At 40.3% G+C, this 27455-nt stretch overlaps 1 protein-coding gene across 1 annotated transcript in view; it reads left to right on the plus strand.

The window, feature by feature from the left end:
* The window catches only part of cacna1ba (calcium channel, voltage-dependent, N type, alpha 1B subunit, a), a 109508-nt gene extending 82053 nt beyond the window's left edge, over positions 1-27455 (plus strand). Inside the window, exons 31-51 of the mRNA XM_029510790.1 lie at positions 1933-2134; positions 2794-2958; positions 4333-4443; positions 4513-4596; positions 5193-5198; positions 6445-6561; positions 6752-6817; positions 6934-7025; positions 7137-7287; positions 7933-8060; positions 9304-9400; positions 11885-11990; positions 12634-12741; positions 14356-14465; positions 15063-15238; positions 18650-18785; positions 20217-20312; positions 23450-23488; positions 24169-24397; positions 24813-25000; positions 26901-27455. Of these exons, the coding sequence (XP_029366650.1) occupies positions 1933-2134; positions 2794-2958; positions 4333-4443; positions 4513-4596; positions 5193-5198; positions 6445-6561; positions 6752-6817; positions 6934-7025; positions 7137-7287; positions 7933-8060; positions 9304-9400; positions 11885-11990; positions 12634-12741; positions 14356-14465; positions 15063-15238; positions 18650-18785; positions 20217-20312; positions 23450-23488; positions 24169-24397; positions 24813-25000; positions 26901-27455 (2962 nt within the window). The remainder of the gene's footprint in view (positions 1-1932; positions 2135-2793; positions 2959-4332; positions 4444-4512; positions 4597-5192; positions 5199-6444; positions 6562-6751; positions 6818-6933; positions 7026-7136; positions 7288-7932; positions 8061-9303; positions 9401-11884; positions 11991-12633; positions 12742-14355; positions 14466-15062; positions 15239-18649; positions 18786-20216; positions 20313-23449; positions 23489-24168; positions 24398-24812; positions 25001-26900) is intronic.

The raw sequence follows: 27455 nt of genomic DNA on the forward strand, positions 1-27455 counted from the left end.
TTAACAGAAAACAGTGAACTAGACAAGACACAGATGAACCACACTCAAGGTCTCTGTTAATCTGTTATTTTCTGTGGACGTGGATACGTGTTCCTGATTGTTCATGACTAGCCAATGAAAGGAATGCTGTAACACGTTAGTCATAAGGTAGTCTCTGGGTGGTTGCTTGACTCCATTGAAGATGTCCTTGCATTTTTACCTCATGGTTCTTTTCTGAGAATCAGTGGCTAAGAATGATTTATAAAATTAAAGATAGTCTTCTTCTCAATCAGTTGTTGATTTGAAACTAAGGTGAGAGATTACAACCAAGTGTGTCTCTGCAAAATCACAGAGACCTAGTTGTGGCCATCTATACCGGAATGTGGAAGATCAGCTGGCCAGGGTGTTGACAAAGACTTCCAAAGACTTTCAACATTTCACTGTCCCAGTCCAATGTCTCCAAGTCTCAATGACTGCTGACCAGTCGCTCCGGCACCTGACATATTGAAGGGTTTCGAAAAAGTGGTCTGACTTCACATAATGTCCTGCTTCCCACCCACATTCGACCAACTTCAATTTGCATACAGAGCTAAAAGGGTTGACAGAGCACTCCATTGTCCCAGCGCTCCATACCACCACCAACCACCTGGAACAGCAGGAGCGCTATGCTAGGCTGCTCTTTGGTTAACTCGATACTCCCAGACCGACAATAAAACTACTGGACATTGGACTTCTCCTTGCCACCTGCTGCTGGATCAGAGGCTTCCTCTCAGTGTACAGAGAGTCAGAGTGGGCCCCCATCTCTCCAGGTTATGTGCTGAGCCCTCTACACTTATGGCTATGGCAGCACCCACCCAGACAATTTCAATATTAATTTTGCTCATCTCTGGTGACGACAAAACAGCATACTGTATAGGGATGAGGTCCAGAGGCTGGAGGGATGATGTGCAGACATCTTGGTCACCTCAAAGACCAAGCTACTAACCATTGACATCAGGAGGATAAAGTCTGACCTGCAGCCCATCCAAATCAGTGGGGAGTGTGTGGAGAGGGTGTCCAGCTTCAGGTGCCTGGATGTGCATATGGATGCGGACCTCCAATGGAGTACTAACACCTCGGCAGCAGTGAAGAAGGCCCAACAGTGCCTCCATTTCCTGAGGATCAACCTGAAGAGGAACCCTTGATTGTTTTCTCCCATTGATCCATTGAGAGCGTCCTGACATACTGCATTTCTGTCTGGTTCTCAGGAAGGGCACGTAACATCCTGTGAGAGAGTCCACACCCAGGCATCAGGAGTTTAAGCTGCTGCCCTCTGGCAGGAGATACAGGGCGCTGTGGTCACGGACAGATAAACTCAGGGACAGCTTCTGCAGCAGGGCAATAGTACTGATCAATGCATCATTTGAATTATCTGCTTAGCTGCACAATACCCACAGGCAATTTTGTATATTCTGTTTATTAACACCACATACTATATACAGTGTTATACACACTGTATAAGTTAATGCACAGTTTTTATCCATGGCCATATGCATGCTGCATCGCTTTTCTAATCACTGTATGTTATTGTTCACTCTGTACAAATAATGTGCACTCTAAAGTTAACTATACATAAGGTAGAGTTTTATGTATTGTGTATGTATACTGTATTATTTAAAATTACATTGCACAATCTACTTTTTCTTTCTCTCGGCACATTTATTGTTACATTTTTCATGTGATGATATTGCAAACAGTTTTTTTCTTCACCAATGTAGGACAGTTCCCCAGTTCCGTTGCATTGTTTTACACTGTATGAGTGCAATGACAATAAAGTTTAAAGTTGAAGTTGGCTCTGTCGTCCACCAATGTTTTTAACCATATCAATTATTATTAGTCTGTGGCACTGGGTGAATAGGTCTCTTTTTTCTTTCATTTCAGATTTCAGTATGTTGTGCTTTAATCTCCTTGCAGGGTACTAAAGCACTCTGTGGATGCCACCTTTGAAGACCAGGGTCCCAGTCCAGGCTACCGGATAGAAATGTCCATCTTCTATGTAGTCTACTTTGTAGTTTTCCCTTTCTTTTTTGTCAACATCTTTGTTGCTCTGATCATCATCACCTTCCAAGAGCAGGGGGACAAGGCCTTGTCTGAATGCAGCTTGGAGAAGAACGAGGTAATGCAAAGACACAAATACACACAAGATTTGAATTGGTACTGTTTGAATTGCTTTTCAGCATACAGCTCCATCTCATGTTCACAACAGAATCAACTTTTTAATACAGCAAAGGATAGTCAGATATTTGATTTACATCACATTACTTGATTTAAAAAGCAAAACAGAGAGGCACTTCTCAGATAGATTCTCCACAAGTCAACTGTTGTTGTCTTTTTAAGTATGTGAATTCAGAGGTATTGCATTGAAAGGTAGCAATGCAGACATTGGTGCCTCACTCCTTTTGAAGACATCATGCTGTATGATTGTCTGCCTGATGGTTAATTATTTATACTCTTTTCAACTGTAACGGTCCGGTTTTGAGTGCTGTCATGTGAGGTCCATTGCACACTGTCAGGCAACTTCTTGGTCCCTTCTTTTAACATGAATAGTCATTTTTCATGCCCCGATCATGGGGCAAGGTATCATTTTATTTGCCAGCAGTCTGTTGTCTGACTGATATGCTTGCTTAACCCCTGGACAGAAAAGCCCTGTGATTGCTATGGTTAAGGTTTTCAATGATCTGTAACCCGTTTTCATACACTGAAGACTGAGGTTTGGGGGAATCTCCCTTCAAATAATGGATGCAATGAAACGGATGTGTGGTTTCTTTGTTACAGAGGGCTTGCATTGACTTTGCCATAAATGCCAAACCTCTGACACGTTACATGCCCGAGAACACGCAGTCTTTCCAGTACAGGATGTGGAAGTTTGTGGTCTCAGCTCCATTTGAGTACTCCATCATGATCATGATTGCGCTCAATACTGTGGTACTCATGATGAAGGTAATCAGCTTTTGAATATTACTGATTTCTTGTAGTTATTTGAAGTTATAGGCTAAGATTTGTCATGTTTTAAGAGAACCTTGACATTTTGAGACAAACAATGCCCATCAAAAGTGTTCACTCCCTTTTCTGTTTCTCACTTACTGGTCATGTTTTGTTTTTTTTTTTTTTGTTCACAAGAAATTACAAGAAAATTTCAGTCACTTGTCAAATTGAAATGAGATTTCTACAAAGTAATGTCAGTTAGTTAAAAATATATCAAATCAAATAAGAGATTGCATAAATTTTCACCCCTTTCTTAATTTGGCTTGTACTTCTGGGTAGTGGAGTTCCATATACAGTATTTTGCTGAAGTTGCTTTACATGCTTTCCAGGACCTGCTGTCAAGAAGCATCTCCACACTATGGACACTGTGTATTTGGTGTCCACCAAATACACAGTCTAGTGTTATTTATAAAGCATGTTTCTAAAAAGCACTTGACACAGGTAATCACACATTTTAAAAGTGACTAGCAGTATTATATACAAAACAGTACAGTATTTTAAAAGGCCCAGATGCAAAGAGTGTGAAGTGTGTTTAAAAGTGTGTTTAAAACGAGATTTAAAAGCAGACACTGAATGAGCAATACTCTTGAGTGCCGTTGGTATAATTACAATAAAGTTAATACATTCATTCATTCATTCACATCTGAGATCCTCCAGCAGGGAGTTCCAATACCACTGCAAATGTTCAGTCACAAAATCTAGTGGTGGAATAGCTAAACCATTCTCATGAGTGCAAAGGGACACAGCAAGAGTATCTTTTTTCCACTTTCATTTTAGTTTTTCCTTATCTTGTGATGTTTCTGGTGTGGCCCTTTTGTCAGGGCTCATTGTTCAGCACATTCTTATTAGGGCTGTACAGTAGTAAGTTAAAGCAAGCTGTTTAGATTAGTATGTATGATGTCTGGAGAAAGAGGGGAAAAAACCACTTTCAGTTTGTCCATAGGAAGAGAAATATTCAAACCATTCAAACAGGTGTGTCGTTTATTCAAATTTGCACAAGCCACAATTTATGCAAAATATTTTTTAAATCATTTGTGAAAACAATCTGTTGAAACAATGATGTTTTAAGCACTAGGGTGCTTTGTGTACTTCTATACCAAGAAACTTTTAACTGAATGGCTGTGCACCAATGAATTTATGTTGGCCAGGCTTAGCTAATCTAATTAAATTTTTGCCCTAGCATCATATTAACAGACAGTATGAGTGGTATTGATGTTCAACTCATTTCCAAAAGGTTAAATTGTTCCTTTAGCTAATGAGCTACACCTGCAGGCCTTCAGCAAAAACACACTCAGCAAAACCTTTAAACTTCTTTCACCCCTGTGCCAGTTCCATGGAGCTCCAGACTTCTATGAAGTAATGCTGAAGAACCTCAATATAGTCTTCACCACTCTCTTTTCTCTGGAGTGTATCCTCAAGATCATTGCATTTGGTCCACTGGTAAGTAACATTTACAGAGCAAATATAAATAGGCTCAGCAGTAAATAACAGGTAGTTGTTGTTTTTCAGAACTACCTAAAGGACGCCTGGAACGTGTTTGACTTTGTGACAGTGTTGGGCAGCATCACTGACATCCTGGTAACTGAAATCAATGTAAGACCACCCACTCCCACCGCCACTCCCCTTAACAACTCTTTATATACAGCGCTGTTGTGATAGTGATGAGCTCGGGCTGGGACAGCCTGTGTACAGAAACCTTTCAGCAAAAAGGTTAACCAATCACATAGCAGTGGTCCAGGGAGCCAGAGGCTTTTAAGGAGACCTGGAAGGATTGTGAGCACGTCTTAAGTTAGTTGCATGGATTTATAATGGAGTGATACATGGTCCCAAAGTAGAACAGCATCTACTTTAGAGACTAATCTTATGATTGTGTGATTTACAGTACAGTGGATGAAACACAAAGTTTAAATTCAGGCTGATGTTTTGAGTGAACGTACGTGTGTGTATGTGCACATTGGGAAGTAGCCTTTGACTAATATGCATGCATGTGTGTATTGTGTTGACCTGTATCCATTTCTGTTAGTCAATATGACTCTTCCCGCTCTGTTCTTTCTCCTTCCTCCCTCACTTTTGCTACGGTCCTGATTTTACTGTCTCTCTCTCCCCTTATATCTCTGTGTCCTTGTCTCTCTCTTTTTTTATCTTGTTGATTGTCATCACTGGTGTTGCCCTGGTCTCAACATCACCAGACTACGGTGAGTTTGGTCTTTCTCTGCTTTTAGCTCTGCAGATAAATGTGATAGTATTGTGCTTGTATAAAACTGGGGCGCTTATGAGAGAGGCTCTTTAAAGAATGGTCATAGTTGATGATTGTGTGATAGAGGCCTAGACGTACTGACAGTATTCCCTTTCAAACCTCTTACAATGTGGCCTGAAATTCTTATGTAACATTTATATTTAAGTCACAATGTTTTGGTACCTGTAACCACAGTGTATGGGTCATTACTGCACATTTTAATGATCTTTGTGTAAAGTCTCACAGTATGGATACACAAGGACGTTTAGTGATGACCCAGAGTCTATATAATTTGTTCACTATATATCTTTACATAAGGTGGATGAAACAGTTGAGCAGAATGAGTCCCTGACCTTGTATGAGGGGCAGGGGGTTGTCCAGCACAGATGTCAATGCCTTGAACCATAAAAAATATCCCAATCCTAATAATTAGACCTCCTTCATGTTACTAACCTGCCAGCATGGAGAAAGAACCATCAGAGAGGAGGATATACTATCTGTGTACGTATGTGTATGCATGTCTGTTTGTGTGTCCCCTTACATGAGCTTCAGCTGGAGAGTAGAACAGATTTTATACAGAAGGAAGGTGTTGTAGTTTATCCACCATCACTACTGAAATGGCTTTGAAAGATGCTTTCACAGAGGGGAACTCATTCAATGTGCACATGTTTGTGATACACATGTTTACACCCAGACATGTTAGCTGCATATCTGCAGATACGGCACATGTTCATCAATTTGGTTATGGTTGGAGTGTACCGCTCACATTTGAGACATGATACAGATCACCTTGCAGAGTATATGGTTTATCACCCATCTTCTAAAAAGAGTTAACATGGGTATATTTGAGGAGTGCTCTTTCATACCTCTCAGTCCTGATGTATAAACATTCAATTAATAATTTACAAATGAAACAAACTTGAAATTAATGCAATAAATTACCAAAATCAATATATAAATTGATAATACATAATAAAATGGAAGAGTAAAACCCCATTGAGATATTGAGGTAAGATTGGATTTGTTGATTAAACCTTTAACGCATCCTGAATGTGTTTTATTTTTGTGAAATGGGGGTTCATAATGCTGAACATTTCCAACCAGGTGAAAAAGAAAAGAATTCCACTCTAACATGTGGGAGATTATTAGTAAGTGATAAGGGTAAGTGGTTGGTAAATTCTTGATGTCCCGCCGGTGTCAAACAGGATAGGCTGCTGAACCTAAGCTTCCTGAGGCTGTTCAGAGCCGCTCGGCTCATCAAGCTCCTGCGGCAGGGCTACACTATCCGCATCCTGTTGTGGACCTTTGTGCAATCCTTCAAGGTACGCACACAATTTATTACTAAATTGCACACACATATTTTATATATTTTAGTATTCACACCTGTATTTACCCAGAGTTGTTTATTTCTATAAAAAAACTGTACATAGCTATTTTTTTATAATAATTTAAATATTAATAATATTAATATTAATAATTAACTGTGTTTTGGTTCTCCATTGTTTCCTTTAGGCCCTGCCTTATGTTTGCCTACTGATTGCTATGCTGTTCTTCATTTATGCCATTATTGGGATGCAGGTGCGTGATACCCTGTTGTTCATACAGGAGTTCACACTCAAAATGTTGTAGCCTAAAAGTGAAAAGCATGAATTGACAGAACAAATCCGTTTCCCCTTACTATGTCTCTGCCGTAGGTGTTTGGCAACATTGAGCTGAATGAGGACACTGCTATCACTCACCACAACAACTTCCGTACATTCCTCCAGGCTCTCATGCTGCTGTTCAGGCAAGATTTAATTCTGACCAAATACAAAGTTTTTCATAAAAAGGCCCTGAACTGCAGACCTGAAAATACAGCCACTGCTTCTGTGCTACTCTGTGTTTTTATGTTTATCAGGAGTGCAACTGGTGAGGCCTGGCATGAGATCATGTTGTCATGCTTGAGCCAACGAGCTTGTGATGAGCGTTCAGGGACTCAAGGGAAGGAGTGTGGCAGTGATTTTGCCTATTTCTACTTTGTGTCCTTCATCTTCCTCTGCTCCTTCCTGGTCAGTACTGAAATACACCTCTACTGTGACCACTGTAATAATTTAATTCTCATCAATATCATTTTAATTGTATATTATCATATTACATGAACCACACACAGCATTAAACCATTCTATCCCCTGTTTATGAATTTAATTTCAGCAAACATGTGTTTAAAAGGAAATACTTTAAAGATGAGTCTCTTGCACACATTATGTCCAGGACTGCAAAAATATTAATGTAATATTGTGTAAAATGTATGTAATATTTGTGCATCTGTAGTAATAATTTACCTTGTGCGAGTAAGACGTTCGTGCTATTTCTTCTCATTCTTCGTAATAATTATAATGACTAAGGTTCATCTTAACGTCTTCAAAAAAGGCAGTGCTGCTATACCTAACCTGGTAACAGCTATTAAGCTAGCCAGGCAAGTACTTTTAGTTCTTGTTAAGAGCCCTTTAGGTCAGCCGGTGATGTTAAAACTTCATTGCCCATTCATTCAAGTATTTAATTCAATTCTACTCCTCTTTCAACCCCTGGGAGCTCTTTTGTGAAGCTCTTTCAGCTCCAACAGAATGGATGAATTAACTCAGCCTGGGAATTTCAAACTGTTCCAGACCGGAACAGAACACACGTGTAAATTCAAGCAAAAATCTGTATTCCAGATGCTGAACCTATTCGTGGCTGTCATCATGGATAACTTTGAGTACCTAACCAGAGACTCTTCAATCCTGGGGCCCCATCACCTTGATGAGTTCATCCGGGTCTGGGCTGAGTACGATCCGGCTGCGTGGTATGTTGAAAACCTTGAAATCCCTCCGAGGTCCGGACAATATTATACAAAATAAAGGGGAGGCAATAGACACCCTAACCGTACGAGTCTCTTCTCTGTTTGTGACTAAGGGGACAAATGAGGTCTTGTAGACAGACCTCATGCCTATACCTTGTTGTATGCAGTCAGTCCACTGATGATCATTGTTTTATTTTAAGCTGTCCTGTTTGTTTATTTATGTGCTTGTTTTTTTCCACAGTGGACGGATTTCCTATAAGGATATGTACAATTTGTTACGCGTTATCTCACCCCCCCTTGGCTTAGGGAAGAACTGCCCTAATAGGGTAGCCTACAAGGTTTGCATATACCAGACATTTCCGTCACTAGGGTGCTTTGTGTACTTCTATACCAAGAAACTTTTAACTGAATGGCTGTGCACCAATGAAATCGCCTTTAGTCTAGCACCTGCCCCTCCAAACTGACTGGCTTTGGTTGATGATGCCGGAGTGGAAACAAAGCTTTCAAAGCCTGGGCACTGTTCCAACATGTTGCCTATCATGCCTACTTTCTCCTGTAGTTAATGTTTGTAATTTCCATTTTCATGAAATCCAAAAGTTAAAAAAATAAAAAAAACTTATTGAAAGAAAAAGGCTCGACACGTCTTCAACACTTAGAGAGAAGACAGCTTGAAAAAAAAAAAAACAACAACGAAAAACTGTCTATATCCAGATCTTTAAAACAACAGAGAAATGCAATAATCCTTTTGTGAAGATGTTTGCTCAAGCAAAGTCAGGCTTTGAGCGAAAGCCCCGAACCAGATCTCGGGCTGGCATTGAAACCTTTGTGTACCCCGGTTGAAGTACCAGTGGGATGTTTGCAAGCATGCTGAGGCAGACATCCCTGTTACAATGCTGTCATTTCTCTTCCCTCCCATCAGCATCCTGTGTCTTGGGTCAGCCCATCCTATTCTCCTATCTCCCCTCCTTCCCTCTCCCACCAGACTCACTCTTTGCCATCACATGTTTCCTCTTAGGTTTCCTAAATTCCACAGCGATGCATCCCAGTGCCTCACCACAGTGGCTGAGGATGCCATCCACTCTACATCTCACTCAAGGAAATCTATTAACAACAGATTTCTGTTTTTCTTTTCCATTATGGTTTTTCTCTACTTTTGTTGATGTCTTCCCTTTTTTCCTCTCCTTCTCAAATTCCCCATCCCATTCTGTTTGGGTTTTGTTTATTTTTGATTTCCTTCCTTGTGAAGTGGCCGTATCAAGTACCTCGATATGTATCAGATGCTGCTCCACATGTCCCCACCCTTAGGTTTGGGAAAGAAATGTCCACCAAGAGTCTCCTACAAGGTAGACCCTATTCTTCCTCTGCCTTTTTCCCGTTCTCAACAATCCTTTCTTCTACTGGCGTGAACTCAAGCCAGTGTCTGTGCTCTGCAATGTTCCCTCATTTCTTCACTTTGTCTTTGCTAGCATTCTGATATTTTTGGTGTAAGCCCCAACCTCGTATTAACTGTCTTTTCTGCTTGTGTGGGCTACTACCAGTCACTACTGATAAATAACTAAGAGGACTTTCAGACATTAATTCTTCAAGACATATTATGTTTATAGAGGACACTTGCTCCTTTGTCACTATTTCCTTGAATGGTACACCCTAGTTGGGGTTTTATTTTGTGGAGCAGTGTGCCTGTATGCACCTAAGAAGGTGTATGTGTGTTGCTTTTCTGTGGAAGAAATTCTTTCTATGTATGTGTAGCTTTTCACCTTGTGGGTCTGTCTCCTTTTCCCTCTCATTCTGTCTCGCAATTCATATCAGTCTGTCCACTGTTGGAAAAATTTGTGTATGGTGATGTGTGTGTGTGTGTGTGTGTGCGTGTGTATGTGTGTGCATATGTTCATTTGTGTAAAGTTGGGGTTATGTGTGTGTTCTTCTGTGTTAGTATATTACTGCTGCACAGCATTAACAAAAAAGTATGTCACTGTGATTTAATGTACTAAATCTTTAATTACTTTAGGTACATATAGACTCAGTTTCTGCCTGATAATAATATTTTCTTCGTATCTGAATATTTAAATAAAAAATGTGATTGTTGCTTGCTCTCCGAGATTTCAGAGTAAGGCTAACAAGCATCCAAACGGGCTCTGAGTAGCTTACAATAAGAGTGCCATTAGCCTAGTTAGCAAGGTTAACTGGGATCATTTCAACAAAAATGTTTCCCCTGGCTTCCATTTTTGTGTGACCATTAGAATAAGATACTGATAAAGGTGTCTGTGACCTTTTAATGTTTGCGGAGGGTCTGCATGATCAAACCCTGACATCACATATAATAAGTAAATATAAAAAAACAAGTCTTTCAGGTTCCATGAAGTCTGTCTAATGATGCTGATGATAATAGTAATAATAGGTGTAAATATAAATGTCCACAATCAGATGTATCCAGATTATGAATCCAGATGCAGATAGCATCTGTCAGTTTAAGTTTGTATAATGTTATTGTGGAAATCATGTTGTGAATCAGAAATTGTCCAGTTAAGTTGTTAAAATGTTATCAGTTGCAGCCTGTCTCTGGTCTTCTGTAGTTTCTAGCTGCTGTTGTCGCTGTCTCTAATTGATTGTGCAGTCCCTGGTTGAGTGTGTACATGTGTAATGGTGAAAGTGTGACCATATACGAATTAACACGGTTGAGCATGTATGTGTGTAGATGTGTGTGCAACGACTTGTTTTACTATATTTGTGGGACTCCTCTGTACTTGTGGGATCGGGCCAAAATAATGGACCCCATAAGTTTAAATGGCTTTTTGTGGGGTGGGGGGCATACTGACTATTGGTGTGCGTGTGTGGCAGTTAGTTTTAGTGGCACCCTGCCTGCAGCCACAAGGCCACTAGTTGCAGTCAGAGTTACACACATTTATGCAAGCAGCACACAAAGTGGCAGTGTGTGCCCAGTGTAAGTGATGTGATGGTTAAGGTTCAGGAGAGGGGTGAGGGACTGTGTCCATCAGGGGTCCCCATGAATATAGTCAAACAGCAAGGTTTGTGAGTGTGTGTGTACGTGTGCTTGCATGGTGTGTGTGCGCGTGTGTGTGTGTGTGTGTGAGATTGTTCTCTTGCTTGCCTGCCCCTGAGCTCTCCATCCACGTCTCATTCTGACTCTGGTCTCTTATTCTCTGCACTGCCACTGAGAGCACATGTAATGAATGCTTTTTTGTGTTCTGGGGAGCTCAACTCTTTTAGCAACAATCCCACACCATCCTGTATCTGTAGCATCTCTATGGTGCCATTAGTCCTATATGGACCAAATCTCTCTGCTAACACTGCCGTAGTTTGGTGAAATGGATCCTTTGTATTGCTAGCTGCCACTGTGCATGTAGAGTACACATAACCTCCTCAACTCCAAGTAAGTTGATGATTGTTAGGGTGGCAACCACAGAGTCGAGCTCCTGCGACTGCCGAGGCACCCCCATGGTTATGCGTTTACATGCCTTCTCTCACTTTTTTTTCGGTCAATGTCAGTCTTGCACCAGTGCACTTTGACTTGCAGCATAGTGCATACTGTAGCAATAGCAGTGAATGTGAATGTCAAGTTTGTCTTTTCTTTATGTACATGTAGAGAACGCTTTTTGTGTGCTGAACTGAGTCACTGTGACTTTATCAACATGGCCAAAAACACAAAACTGAATTTAGCATTAGTACCAAAGAGAAAGGATCCATGGTGGTTATTTGATCATAGCAGCACACAGATTGATTTCTCAGTGTGGATTGTATGTTCTGATTGGCATGTTGTCATTTCCTTATCTAATGAATACCTGTCATCACTCATTGCCTTACCCCAGCGTCTTGTGAAAATGAACATGCCCATTGCGGATGACAATACCGTCCATTTCACCTCCACCCTGATGGCCCTGATTCGCACTGCCCTGGAGATCAAGTTGGCCTCAGGTCAGAGAAACACAACAGCTATGATTGCAAAAGAATAGAATTTTTTAAAAACTGTAACAAACCAATGTAGGTGTGTCTCATCTCAAGATGTGAATTGATTAAACTGATTCAAAGGTATAGGCTCGTGAATTTAAATTTTCAATGAAACCTCATGTCACATGTATTATTGGTGTGGGGTCAATTAAGAGTTCCAGTTGTGTGTCTGAACTAAATACATGTGATACAAATTGAATATATATTATCACAAATTATATTGTTTTACCAAATCAGCCCAGGTTTTGCCCAGGTTTTATTTAACTTTTGTATTGTTTCCCAAAACCGGCAAAGTGATTGGCATGTGACGATGACAAATGTCTTACATTCACCTTGTTCTGGCTCTCTCGGCCAAACCAAAGTGACTGGTTGGTTCAATCTGTTGGATTCTCAGTGTCTTGTGTCTTTTTGCCTCTATCTATGCTTTTAATAAGGATTTCTCTTTAGCTAAGATCTTTATGTCAGAAATTTGGACCAAACTATAAAACAAAGCACATTTATCCCCTTGTTTTCATTCAAACTCTCTATTGTATGTTTTTCTGTGGCAGTTGATCAGTGTGTTTTTTATTGAGAATTTTAAGAGTCTCTTTCTCTCTGTATGGATTTCAAGGTATGGTGGCACAGCGATTATCTGATGCTGAGTTAAAGAAGGAGTTGTCCACAGTATGGCCAAACCTCTCACAAAAGACCATGGACCTGTTGGTGACACCACATAAACGTAAGTGTTTCACCATCATTTCACATTCATACACCTCAACAACTCCATCTCCAAGAGGAACGTTCTTTACAATGTTCAGTTACACCTGAATTTATTCTGTAGACACATTTCCTTTTTATTTGTTTATGAGCAATTACATACAAATTATGTCATTTGTACCATAAATTTAAAAATTTTGCATTTTCATAGAGGCGTACGTAGAGGAGTATGTCACAACTTACCGATGTCAGGCACCAGACTAAAAGGAGGACTCAGGCACAGAGATGGAACAGAACAAAGCAGGCTTTATTAAATTCTGTCGCAGGATTCACCTATTAACAAAGTGACAAATAAAAGGCTATAAAACCTCCTACGGCTCTGAAAATTACAGCGCTTGAAGAGCGCAAATAAACAGGCTACAAAAATGAAAAAATACTGATCACTCCTAACGGAGGAAATATCTACACACACAATCTCAACTACGTAAACTGACCGACCAAACAAAAGGAAAACCTAATCTAATAAGACAAAGCTGAAATAAAAATCACTCCTCAATGCAGGAGGCAAACTAATCTGAGGCAAAGAACAAGAAACAAAAAAAACCACTCCGAAGGAGGAAACTAAACAGTGGCTCTGAAAACCTAAGACTAGCAAGAATGAGCTATGAAAACTACTAACCAAAATCACTCATGAGAGGAAATCTTCAGACAAGGCAGATTCTAGGACAATAACGATTGCTGTGGGCAGTGGACGGGTGAACACACGAGACAAAACATTCTGGCACAAGACAACCGGAGACGCATACTATAAGACGTATGAGGGCGATGGGAAACAGGTGGACACAGTTAGGAATCAGGGAAGACAATCCGACTGGTGACACATAAGGAAGGGCAAGTGAAATAATAAAACAGGAAATGACAAGACAAGACAAAAACCCAACTTGACCTGACCACGGTGTGACAAGCCGAAGTTTTTCAGTATCATTACCAAGTAGTCAGATTTTTTGGTAAACAAATTGGTTTGACTTTGAACCTCTCCAGCCACCTTTTAACGATCTGATCGGCAGCCACTGTGGTTGCTAGCTCAACATGCATAATTTAGAAGTGATGTTCTGTGCTGTAAATCCTTTCAATCTCTTATTTACCATCTTTTTCATAGTTTATTTTACCAAAACATTCAAACAAAGCAAGCTAAAACCAGCTATTTTGTCAATACATGATACATTATATTCTCTGAAACATGAATATCCATACTATGGAGTTCTTTTTAATGAAAGAACATTTCTTAAGTTTCATTGTCTATGGACACGCGAAAGTAAAGCATTTCAGGCCCAGGTGTGCACATGCTGCGGATAAAACACTTTGTCAGAGCGGTGAAACCTTACGCTATTACAATGTAATTACAGAGTCAGCCCTGTCATAGTGTTTGTTTACCTTAGAGGTCAATTTCTTAGTTTCTGTGAGTTCGTCAAATCGCTCACATTATGAAGTTTATTTTCTTAAAAGTTAATCAGCTGTGTAGCAAGCAGCCAGTGGAGATGAATCAGTGAATCAGCAGAATTTCCTCCTCTTCCTCCACTGTCTGCCTTCCTTCTTCAGATTGCTTCTTTATTCCTTTTTCTCCTTACCTCCTCAGCCAATGAACTGACAGTAGGGAAGGTTTATGCAGCCCTCATGATCTTTGACTACTACAAGCAGAATCGAGCGCGGAGGCTGCAGCTGCAGCAGAACTCATCAGGCTCCCAGGTGCAATGCACATCACACGACACACACACATTCACATATGCAAACATGCACTAAAGTACACAAACACTGGATGCAGTAGTGCAAACCTTTTATGCATGTGCCCACTTACATTGTGCTTGCATACACTGATACACACTTTGACATCACACTGTAATGACTGCATGTATTCACAAAACGCAAAGAAGATGCTTTTGTAGCCACTTCTCACCAAGTAGTGGATTACAAAACCAATCAACTGCATCCCCAGTTTAATTTTCTCAGAGATAAGCCATCTATTATTTGGTTACCTGATAAGAGTTTGTATTTAAACGCACATTTCCAAGTCACAACCAAAGATGAATCTGCATTTGGCTGTTGGTTAGTGGTTATTTGCAACCTTGCACATTTAGGGATGTATGTTTGTTTCTATAAACACAAACACTCACAGATGCATACAGATGAATGACATACAAGCATGACTGCGAGAAATGAATATTTTGGCCCCAGTGTCCACATTTTGGTGGCACTAAGCTGCTGCAGTCTGATCTGGGTCCAACAATATTCTGCCTGCTGCCTTTGAATGTCTTCAGCATGTTGCCATCCATCTCTCCTCCACAGTGCAAGGTCGGGGCTCTGTTTAAGCCATTGCTGCCTCTGACTCACATGCAGGAGAAAGACCTGATGTTTAACAGTGTGGAGCCTCCCAGCATGCTTCAGCCTCAACCCAAATCCCATGCCAAGCCCCAGCCACAGACCAGACCTAGCTCCAACTCCCTCAACAACGGAAGCACGCTGTAAGTTTTATTCTTCGGGAGCTAAAACAGTTTTGTCCACACCAGGGTTGCAACAGGTTTGATGGAGATTATCACATCAAGGCTAAAAACTTTTCTATATAAGCTAACATGGTAGATATACTTTGGGGTCACAGTCAAATGATGGCACAACACATCAGCTGCTGGACTGGTCAAACTCCTAAATGTGAATCTCATTACCAAAGTGTCAAAATTGTCAGTAAAGAGCAGCTGCATGTGTTTTGGAACTGCGTTTACCTGGTGATCCATGAGTGCTGGTCAAGTTTACAGAATAAGAACATGGTCACATTAAATTTTCTACATTAAGACCAGAAATTGATCTTGTTAAAATTTTAATTGGGTATGATAGGCAGATTTATGTTTTTCCACTGAGCTGTGCTTAAACTCCTTAGTGGCACAGAGGGAAGCTAAAGTGTTGCATGTTAGGGCTACTACACTGAAACAACAGCTTTGACTGCACTGCTTGATGTGCTTGTGCTTTGTCCAACATGCTTTCAGCAATGGCAATGTGTGATGAATCAAGGCTCAGTAGTCTTCTTCCTGTAACAATAAATCAGCTTTATAATCTGTGATTTACCAATAGCTACCTCACCATGATTTTTCCTCTCCAGCACAAAATTATGGTGGTCCCCAAATGACAATTCATATTCAAAAGAGGCATAAACACTAAGAAAAACCTGATTTAAATTGCAGGTGTAAGATGGTCAGTGTATTTATTGTGTAAATGTAATTAGCTCCACACAAACACACACACAGATAGCATCTCCTCCTCTTCGATGGTTTTTTCTTCATGCAGGCACCTTGGTAACATGAAGGATGTCTGATTATAAGGGATTGGGATTTTTTTTATCTTGTTGACTAGGTTCAAGGCGTTGACATCTGTGGGGTGTGTTAAACAACCCCCCAACACACTCCCACACATCCCAGAGTCAGTGACTCATACTGCTCACTTCAGAAATGTAATGCACATTATCTAATAATTCATGATGCATTAATGCACTTAAGCGTGTGTTAGTGAAACAACTCACCAAATGGGTAAATTTTGATCCAGACTACGTATCAAACATCATGGGATACCTTTAATGAGGAGCATAAATCTGCCTCATCTGGAGCAAAGTAGATCCACTCAATTTCCCGCTCAGATCCTTACATCTATATGGAGCCATCTCAGATGTACAGCGTTACATCAGAAGGTTTGATGTAATGCTTTTTGTTACTGGCAGTACACACATTTAATCAGCTCAATGAATAGCAGGATGTATACTATGTGTAGAGACACATTAGACCTCAAAGGCAGTTTTAGATTTTCTGAGGCATGTCACCTCTCATCTGACATCTCATCTGAAGTGTTCTCACGTCTGACTCATGTGTGCGAAAGGTGGATTGAATAATGAAGGTGATGAAAATGTTTGTGGATTGAAAAATGGAGTGACAAATCATGAAGTGACTTTAAAAACAATTTGGTTCAAACTGTGAAATTAAATATTCATTTTTATATCATTCACGTTGAAAATGTAGGTGGATTGGAAAATGTATTAACTTGTCAACTAGATAACTAAACATGATTGACATTTTATTTGAAAAGCTGTTGACATTAGTCATTTCCAGCAGTTTTGTTATTTCTGCCCACTAAAGAAAAAGACATACCCTCATAAATATTATAGAAAAGAGTCTTCACCCCTTCTCCATTATAATATCGCTTGTTAATTTTTTTTTTTTATATATTTTACAAGCAAGAAAATGACCATTAATATTTTGAATATGTGGTCAGCTCTTGTGATAACAACAGTCATTATACACTATTTTCCCAGAAGAAAAAGAGTTGTATTCTCTCAGTCTCTCAGTTTACTGCAGACTGTTGTCTGCTGTGTTTTGATGTATGATATAGTTCCCTTTTGAGGATTAAATTTGATTACAGAGTTTGAATATAATATTTGTAGTGGTCTGTAAACATGATTCCACAGTTTGAGGGTTTCATATACACATTCCACCTAATTTCAGTGAATATTAATATATATTTTTTTTTTATTGTTATATTTATTACAATATTGTCAGACATAGTTGCATTGAGGGGGCGTTACCTGTATAAACTGAGGTGTTTGCATGTTCACAATTGCAAACTTAAGTCAGGATGTGAGTCAGGATGCACGGATGGAAGATACAAAAACTGCTGCTGTAAGCAACAAATACAAATCTATCTTTGTAAAAGACTGGGCGTCTGAGTATTTGTCATAACTCATTGATCCTTTATCCATTCAAACTTAAATCTTAGCAGATAGTGCCAACTCCTGATAAGGAATAGGCCCACAGAGCCATTTTTGGCCTTATCCAATGCAGATGCTATGGATAACAAAAATGTGCACCTCAAAATCAGGACAGATTTTGTTCTGTTAACAAGATGCTCACGATATCACCTTACTTTAAATTATTTGTTTGTTTTACTTTGTTCTGTTTCATTCTCTGCACTTTCAGTGGCCTCATCTAATCTGATTTTATTGTGCTGAATTCTGTAAATTTTTTCCATGTAAAGCGAACAGGGTGGAAAGTGCTTTGTAATTTAAGTTTATTATGCCATTTTACCTACTTTCTGACTGAAGAAGACTCCCCAATGGATTGCTACATCTTCTCTATAAAAATATGGAACTTGTTGGAACAAGTTGTGCAAATTGTCACTGATGACAAAATGACTTTTAAGTTCCAATTGTTTACTGCTCATCAAACTACTGAGTGTCAGGGAACAATGAATGGGTAAACAACGAGCTAAGAGTGTGAGACTACTCAGACTCACGTACATAAATCTCTTTGATCTTTTTATAAAACCAACACACTGAAATACCCACACCCATCATTTTCAGTGACGTAAAGCAGGAACATCTTGCTGCTGGGACGACTTTGCACCAGCTTTGTGGCTGATCAGTGGTGTGGTAGGCACCTCTGATTGTTGACAGATCCTTATTGCAGTAAATGCAAAGAACTCCCCAGCAGTCAGTCAGACATGAAGAAGCTTTTTGTATGAGATGAAGAAAAATTGACTTATGAGGCTTGGATCAAAATCTCCTCAGACATGGGAACTTTTTAAAGAAGATCTAATATAAATCAAAGTAGCATGGTTTAGAAAGCATTCCTTTATTGTTCAAATCATTTACATTTAAAATAATATTTGCAGAACAGCAGCTGTGCAGCTTGTAGAACTATTTTGTAGTAATTTAACATTTCAGCCAAACTATGCATAATCACTGTATGGACACAGAACTGGAACAAATTAGTTTGGAGGAATACAAAAGGGGCTGTAAAGCATTTGTGTCTGCTCATGCCACTGGAGAGAACATGTAAACATATTACCTGTAAGATATACTTTGTGTAATGCTGAGCTGTGACTGCTGCCACACACAGGCCAGGTCATGATGACAACATCAAGGCATCAGCTTCCTGGGTAACGGAGAAACCCACGGAAGGGCCCCGAGCTAAGAGCAAAAGAAACATGTCTAGGGGCCCATCAGAGGACACACCAGACACTGCCATCATTCAGGTACTGTACAACTATTGGTATGTATGTTCAGTGTGGCATGACTTCGTTTCAGTGATGCAGAAAAAATTTGCTATCAGATCCCAGATTAAAGGCAGTGCTAATGGTATCAGGTGGCACCTTCACTTCCCCCACTGGGCAATGCATGATTGTCTGTTTGTATCAAAACATTCGAAGAAAAAAACATTATGTACATTGTGAAGTTGAACCTAATTTTGCAGCTTGTTTTATCTGTTACCTTAAGATTGTACAAACCCAGTACAAGATGATGTCAGTCTGATAATACTGTTAATACTGCAAAAACTGTTCAATCATAATCATAGTTACTATAATATTTAGCAAAAAAATACATACTTTGTTTCAGTTTGAACTTTTAATTCCTAGTACACATTAGTCCCCTTTTTATTTTTGAAACCATATTTGGAGGAGGTGGAGCTTTTACTCGATCGTGATAAACAGAGGCAGGTACACAGATCTCAAACATGGTTAGAATTTAATTTCTTTCAGAATGGCAGGAAGATGCTTTGCTTTTGAAAAATGTATCCAATATTTCTTATTGTGACCATAGATAATAATATATAACAATAATATATAATATATATAATAATGTGGTCAGTTCACTCTGCAAGTTCCTCTGCTGGTCTCTTAAAGGGACTTGGAAAAACCCACTAGACACAGTTACAGCAGATAGGACATAGAACTCATTTCTCAACTGTCTCTGATCCAGCGTATCTGGGTGTCAGTGCAGAGGTTTACAAACTCTTTCAAGTCATTCCCTATTTTAGCCAAGGGGAAATTTTCCAGCCCTACCTGCCCCAATCACCCAAACAAAATGCTAAGGCAAATAAAGTATGCCAAGCTTACAAGTCACTTCAAGTTAAATGATGTTCTATTGCCAAGTTTTGTGGTTCATGTTTCAAATTAATTCAAATAATTACAAATGATTTTGTGACGTTATAGCTAAGCTGTTTGAAAATGTGTTCATGTTCCACTGCACCTGCCAACGTTTACCAAGGTTTTTGCACTTTGGTTCCAGGTTTACATTTTTGGTTTACATTTTTCTCCCGGTCTCCTGACTAATGTTCTTTTCTTTTAGGCTCCATGCAGGCTGTTAGTGATTACTTTGCGTGTGGGTGTTTTGTTTTGAGTGGAGGATATTTGATGTCAGGAATGAAAGGCAATAATAAAGATGGGCATGAAAAGCAAAATTTCCTCCAGATTGTCATGTCTCTATTCCCCACCAAAGAGGTGAGCCCCACATTTTGAAAATGGTGGATTTGTTTTTATCAACTTTGCGTTGAGCGGCTTTAGGTTTTTACACTTTACTGCAGAATAGTGTATATTTAAGAGATAAAGACACACTAAATTCACACACACAACACACACACACACACCACCAGTGATGCTAATGGTACTGTCTTTGTGTGTGTCCAGGAGTCAGTGGAGATGAAGACAATCCCGGTGTCTGGTCAAGGTCTGGAGAGCCAAGGCAGAGCTGTTTCCATGCCCCGACTCAGTGCTGAGCTGCAGGTAACACTTTATCAGCACCACACCTGTCTATGAAGCTGGTTTAAGCCAGCAACTAAACCTGGAGATGTTATAGCTTTCTCTGGCAGAATTGTTGCCCCATTTTTGTTCTTTGGGGATTTGGCAGAGAAAACGTTGGTGAACATGCATGCATTCTTGTACACTAAAATGCTCCTCAATGCTTAATGTTTTAGGTAAGCCAGCTGATAAACTTATGGTGGCAATATTCCTTTAGCAAATAGATATAGCCTGGGAAAATCCTGCACTGTAAACACCATAAAAACCCAGGAAAAAATAAATGGTCAGAACATACACAATTAGAAAAATTTAAAAATGCTTGTCACCATTAGTTTTGGCTGGATTTCATTAGATTCATTTAATTTGTACATCCATGACTCTCCTGTGTTTTTACAGGAGCGGTAGTAGCATATTCCTTCCTATTTAGACCGGATGCTCTCAGACAAAAGAGAGTAGCACATCCACTTTTCAGCAGTGCTCAGCGACCAACAGATTACAGGCATACATTCAAATAAGACTCAGTTGGTAATATAATGTTGAGAAATGTGAGCTTCTCCAGTTCCTTTTCAGACAACAGTATTGTTTAAGATAAAAATGTCTGTGCTGTCAGACAACACAGCTGAAACACCATCTGGGATGATGCTGAACTGGCAGAGATGTGATATTAATGAAATATGAGATCCTGCTTAATAGTGCTGCAGTTCAGGAGGTTAAATCAAAGGGCAGCAGAGGGCAAGGTTTCACTGAGGAGCATATAGTGGCTTCAGAAAGCATCCAGGCCCCTATCCCTCATTGTGTTGCAGATTTAATGAATGTAAAAATAAAATAAAAAAAATCCCATTTTGTCCACATATCAACCCAGAGCTGCTAAGTGAAAGCTGTCTGCTTTATTTACACCCAGGACAGAGCAGCACTAAAATACCAAATATACTTGCACCCATCTGAGCACCCATGGACTTGTCAGTCTTAAAATTAGGTGTGGTCAGGCACTTTGTGGATGCATTGCTATCTGGAGACACTGGAAAGACATTGTGCAACTGACTACCAAAAACCTGGTCTTAAGCAGGTGCTAAAATATTTCACTATTAATTTAAAGACATGTTATCAAAAGCATAAAATCCACCAACATAGGTAGTCACACAGAGCACATTCACTCCGTATATTGGGGACAGTTAGGCTGTGCCCAATATACGGAGTGTCTGTGCCAAAATGTTTGCCGTCCATCCCCTCAACTAAATCATGTAATCAGACCAGTTTGTATTATTCTGTAATGTATTATTCTAAAGATAGAAGATGTGTAAAAATGATTGATTAACTCATTCATTAATTGTATAACATTTCTAAACAGCAACCTTTTTGTGAAAGGCACTGCATTTTAAAATTCTTAACATTTTTTAAATTCTCTGAAAAGCAAAATGTTCGCTGTTTCTACATTGCTGACAACAACCAAAAACACTCAAAGCACTCGGAGTAGTGAACATTTCTACAGAGCATGGAGGCGCTTGGACTCACAATTAATCTGGCTAAGGCTGAGAAACCCTCATTTCCTGAGTGATGTCTGTATTGATCGATTCAGGCATTTAAAGTGCATTCCTCTCACAGCCCATTTGGAAGAACTATTGTTGATCCTGCTTTCATTGTGGACGAGAAGTGAACTCATGGCTCCAAATGGTTTTGGGATTCATGGGAGACATCAGTAAGTGGGTTATTGTAGAGCTGAGAGAACCCGGAGTAAGAATGAAAGGATGTAAATAAGCAGATCATGACGCTTCCTTGCTGACTCATATTTTGGGAGAGAAGACAGGAATGCCTTTAACCACTTCAATTAATGCTGAACTTTTGGAAAACACCTGCTTTAGCTGGGATATGAAGGGAGCTGGATTGTTCTTTGCTTTTTCCTAATCCAAGTCAGGCTTTTCCAGGATCAGGAGATGGCATCTGTTAAGACCTGTTCTCCTTTTAAACATCTTGGCACACATTAAAGCCATCTTGATTCAGTCTTGTATCTCTGTTTATAATGCCACACAGGAAAGAAAATGCATAGTATTATTTCTTCACAGCATGTCTTTTAGTAGTGTATACAGTGAACAAATGTTTGACATAGAATTCACTGAGTATATTTTTTTATTTGCCGTTTTAAAAAATCACGTTCATAAGAAAAACATACAGCGAACCAGGTGACTGTAAAACACTGCATAGTTATGTGCTGTTTCCAGGTAATGTATAAACACTCTGGGTGTTCAGTGCAGCACAGTGAAACACCACATGTCCAATCCCAATCAATGATTTATTGTAGGTTAGTCTTAAATGGGTCTGCAGAAAATGAGGCTGCCCACAATGTTGCAGGTTTATTATTTTTTTTAATCTAAGCTAAAAACAATAAATTCTACTAAGAAATCATAGGCTCATTTGGAACAATAAAATAAATAATAGTCTTAGGAATATTGCAGGTACTTGGAACAAAGAAATAACATCACCAAGACAGTTGTTGCTGACAGAGAACCCCTATACCACTGCACAACAGTAGTGATATAAGGGCAGCTCCAGACCTGCTCTTCACAGCAATGGTAATTGTCACTGGGACCTGAAATTGCATTCTCACCCCCCTTTTTAATTAGTAGGGTACACTGTTGATGGCCTCCATCCAGATGGCCAGTCTGGCAAGTAAGAACAGAAGGACTCAGTATTAAAATAATCTTGGAGATGTGCGAAAGCCACTGAGACAGAGTCCAGGATGTGCTGAAGGAAGCAGAGGGACACATAACACTGAGTAACATTCTGTCATGCACCTTTTTCTGGTACTGGCAGCTGAAGAAACTTGTAGCAAGCACTACATGGTTCAGTAACTGTCCTTCAATGGTGGACTAAAATACAACATTCAGGTACTCTGAATTGTCTCTAAGAGATTTAAGTATCTTGTAATTGTTTTTCAGATTTTACATGTTAGATGCAAGAAAGAAACTCCCTCCAACAACATTAAAATGAATATCTGACTCATTTTCAAATACACAAAAGGTTGAATGACTTTTATTACAACAAACTGTAGATGCCACTGAACTTGCTTTATATACCTTTTCCCTTTTTCTGCCATTCTCTCTTTCTATTCCTCTCTTACAAAACAGCGGGGCCACTCACGCCACCCTACAGGGATCCATCTAGCTGTACGTACATGCTGTCACACTAATTATGGGACATATTTCTTTGTGCGTTGAGACTGGATTTTTTATTTTTTTTTTATCTTTTCCAGCAGAGTGAACTCTGAGAGGCTATGTAGTCACTGCACTAGTTCCTACCAACATGTTATTAGAGTGTGGTCAGAGTATGGTGAAGCTAGTTGTTTAACCAGTCATTGCTATGTCTGAGGACAGTGTGCTTGTATCAGCTATCATCATTCTCACAATTGATTCTGTTTGCAAAGTTACAGAATACAAAAGGTCCAGACAGAATCATGCTTAAGTCAACCGGATGTTTATTTGCTGGTAGAGAGTGCTAGATTCCTTTTACCTTTAAATAATTTCATTAAAGAAAGCCATGAAAGATTCATGGGAATTAGTTTCTAGGGTTGCTTAAGACCCATCCAAAGTAATGAGGTGGTTTTAAGGAATCCATCACTGTGCCACCTAAAATCAGGGATCGCCATATTAGTGGCTAGACCCCATCCCCAACCCAACCCAATGAGTCACTTTTGAAAAAAGGTGAAGTGACTAACTGCACTTAATTATTTTTTTCACTGAGTGTAAACATTCCTGAGACTCCATGCACTGAAGTAAAAATGGTGAAATAGAGAATTTAATGAGCTATGTGGTTTTCAGTGACGCTCTGTCCCTACTGCTTCCTTCAGCCTGTCACTGATGCCAGCACTATGAAGCGCTCAGCCTCCACAGTGGCCCCACAGCGATCCCAGGAGGTCAACCTGAGGGAGTACACCCTGGAGAAACCTAGCCGGGAACGACCCCACCACCATCACCACCACCACCGCTGCCACCACCGCAGAGAAAGGGATAAAGACAGAGAGAAGAGGCAGAGGTCTTTGGATACGCCTCTAGCTGGCCCAACTCCAGGATCTGCCGGTTAGTCATCGCTGACACACAACGAGAGCACAGATTTCAAACAATGTATATACTATACTCCCATGTGTCTTCAACCAAAACATCCCAGCGTAAAGTAGATTTTCTCCACTTAAGGCTGTAAAAAAGATGGCTAGTGAGGAGGGTACAGTGATATACACTAGTTAGATTGAGAAGAAAATGTCAGCAGTTACAATTACTGAACCAAAACTGAAATTAAATGAAGAAAAATGACAGCAGAGCAGACAAAAGAACAGGGGCTAGTTTTCTGCACAGGTATGACAATCAGAGTTTCATTTTTCCCTTGCCAAAGAGAGTTACATAAGGATGTTACACAAAAATGTTTCCTTGGTGAAAGAAAAAAGTTAAGTTATTTGTGATGTACCACTGTTTTCAGCAGAAAGAGCGTCTGACCCAGCTGCATCCAGAGAGAGAGCCCACGACCGCGGACGTTCCCGTGAGAGGAAACACCATCACTCCTCAGTGGACAAGCAACGTTACTACTCCTGTGACCGCTTCTGCATCCGGGAGCACTGTCACACCAAATCTGCCACAGCTAGCTGTGTCGCCTCCCCAAGCGAGGGGCAGGAAACCAGCAACAAGCAGGTGGGAGGGCATAGGCTTGTCAAATAGGGCTAGATGAGGTTGTAGACCAGATGAGGAGGATTTCTAAAGGATTTGCAGTTTTGTCTTTGATTTTTTTCTCTCTAAGACTCTGAAGTCCATTGCTGCTGCTCATAATAACATTGAGAAACACGCTCAGTATCAGGGGATTGACACGTCGTAGTCAGTTGAAGTGAGGTCATAATTTCATGGCAGTGTTGATTGCTAATATGCTTGCTTGAAAATAACGAGTTTATATTTGCTAACAAATCTCATCACAGTTTAACAGAAGCTTTTAACAACTCACTCCAAACAAAGCTAATATCTTTCTCAAGCTGCTTACCCAAAACTCTGTAGTACTGAATCAACATTATGTTTGAATGACTTATTCCAGATGGCAAGGTACATCTGGCCAATTGCTTGTTTTTTTTTTTTTTTTGTCCCAATAAGCAGCCAGATTCATGGAATCTGGCTCATACATAGCATGGGGGCGCTGCAGCCAATCCCAGCTCACACAGGGCATACACAGGTCACCAGTCCATCACAGGGCCAATACACAGAGACCAACAACCACTCACACTCACACTCAGACCTACACACAATTTAGAGTGACCAGTTAACCAGTTAACTGAACCCACAACCTTCTTGTTGTGGGTCAACAGTGCTAACCACTATGCCACCGTGCTGCCCCAATGTCACTTCATGTTTTATGAAAATAACAACAAATCAAAACCTGCAATTCATTGATTATTCAGTTTGGTCCATAATACATTAGTATTAGTGCTACTAGTATTTTATACCTATTACTGTAAATCAGTGAGCCTCAATAAACAAATGAACATTTATCCTCATGTTTGAGGAGAAAAAATGACATTGAACTACAGTTGAATTTTCTCAGTAAGAAAAGACCAGAGAGAAGCCGGTGGCATGCAGATAAAGTGGCAGCCAACATGTTAATATTTCTGTGATAATATTGCAAAGTTAAGGAAGGCTTAATCTTATGCGTACTGTACGTTCTATGTACTAATCAAAGCTGTAGCGTGAAATTCAAGCATCCCTTTTTCCCCATTTCATTGCACTTAAGAGGATGACAGACAAAACTACAGTCATAGACAGAATTAAACTTCAAAGTCTTCGGACGCCCTTCGCACTTTTCATAATTTTTTTAAATTTGATAAAGTTTCACCAAAATCCACTTCGGCAAATTAATAATGGTTTACTTATAATTGTTTTAATGATTTCATTCAGCCTGGGTTAGCATTGTGGGTGACACAGTTGGTGCAGAGGTTAATACTCTTGAGTCACAGCAAGAATATTCTGGGTTCTCCGTATGACAGTGTGATGTTACAAACTTTAACCCCAACATATATATAGTATATATATAGTATAGTATAGTAACATAGTATGCCCAAACTCTTTTACGTACTGCCGTGAAGTTAGAGGCCTCAGGGTAACAGTGTGTGTGCGCAGACAGACCAGATGAGTTTTTTTAATACAAACTGCTTTAGAAGTGTATATTAGACATTAAGGGTATGTCTCAGCATTGCATCAGTGTAGGGATAAAGAGGAGGATGAAATGGGAGGTTGCTACTCTTATTCTTCTGCATGCTCTTTTTGCCTTCTGGTGCAACCTCTCATGGCCTTTCACTTCTTTTCCCACTTTCTCTCTTCATCATTCTCCATCCATTTTGTCTGTTTTTCAATTTGTGCCTGTTCTTTCATTGCATCTTTTTCGGTTCTTCATTTTTCCCTGTCCTCTTTTGTGACATCACACATCACGTTTCGGTGTCTTTCCTTTCCTCCCTGTGGTGGACCTGTCCCTTTTTTCTTTCCTTTACCTTTCCTCTTACATATTTTGCTCATCGTTCTCTCGTTTCAAATTGCTTGTCCAATTTTCATCTAGGGCAGTGGTTGGGTTAAAGGCAGTCCTGTGGCACTGAGTTCCAGTTCTAGCACGCCAAGCCGTGGACGTCGGCAGCTCCCCCAGACACCCCTCACCCCACGGCCAGTGGTGGCTTACAAGACTGCCAATTCCTCCCCTGTGCACTTTGTGTCCAGCCAAGCCTTCCTGAGTCCCGGGCGGCTGAGCCGCGGCCTGTCGGATCACAACACTCTCCGACACAGCAGCTCCTGCCAGTTCCCCTGCCCCGTCACTCGTATCAGCTCTGAGCCCTTTCTGGGCCGGGGCAACGGTGTTGCCCTGGGCAGCCCCTACAGCAGCCTCCGGGACCAGTTGGATGTCTTCCAGGATGTGGTGTCGCTGTCGCCCAGCCCCCGTGCCGGACGCTCATCTTGGACCACACTGCCTTGCATGACAGGAGCCCTGCTTCAGGCTCCACAGCAGAACCTTGGGTTGCCCAATGGGTACCACTTCAACTTCGGGGGCAACACCAGCCCAGGCTCTGGCGTCAGGGCACCCAGGTATTACCAGGAGGCAGAGGAGGATGAATGGTGCTAG

This window comes from Echeneis naucrates, chromosome 9 (assembly GCF_900963305.1).
Source record: "Echeneis naucrates chromosome 9, fEcheNa1.1, whole genome shotgun sequence".
Lineage (NCBI taxonomy): Eukaryota > Metazoa > Chordata > Actinopteri > Carangiformes > Echeneidae > Echeneis > Echeneis naucrates.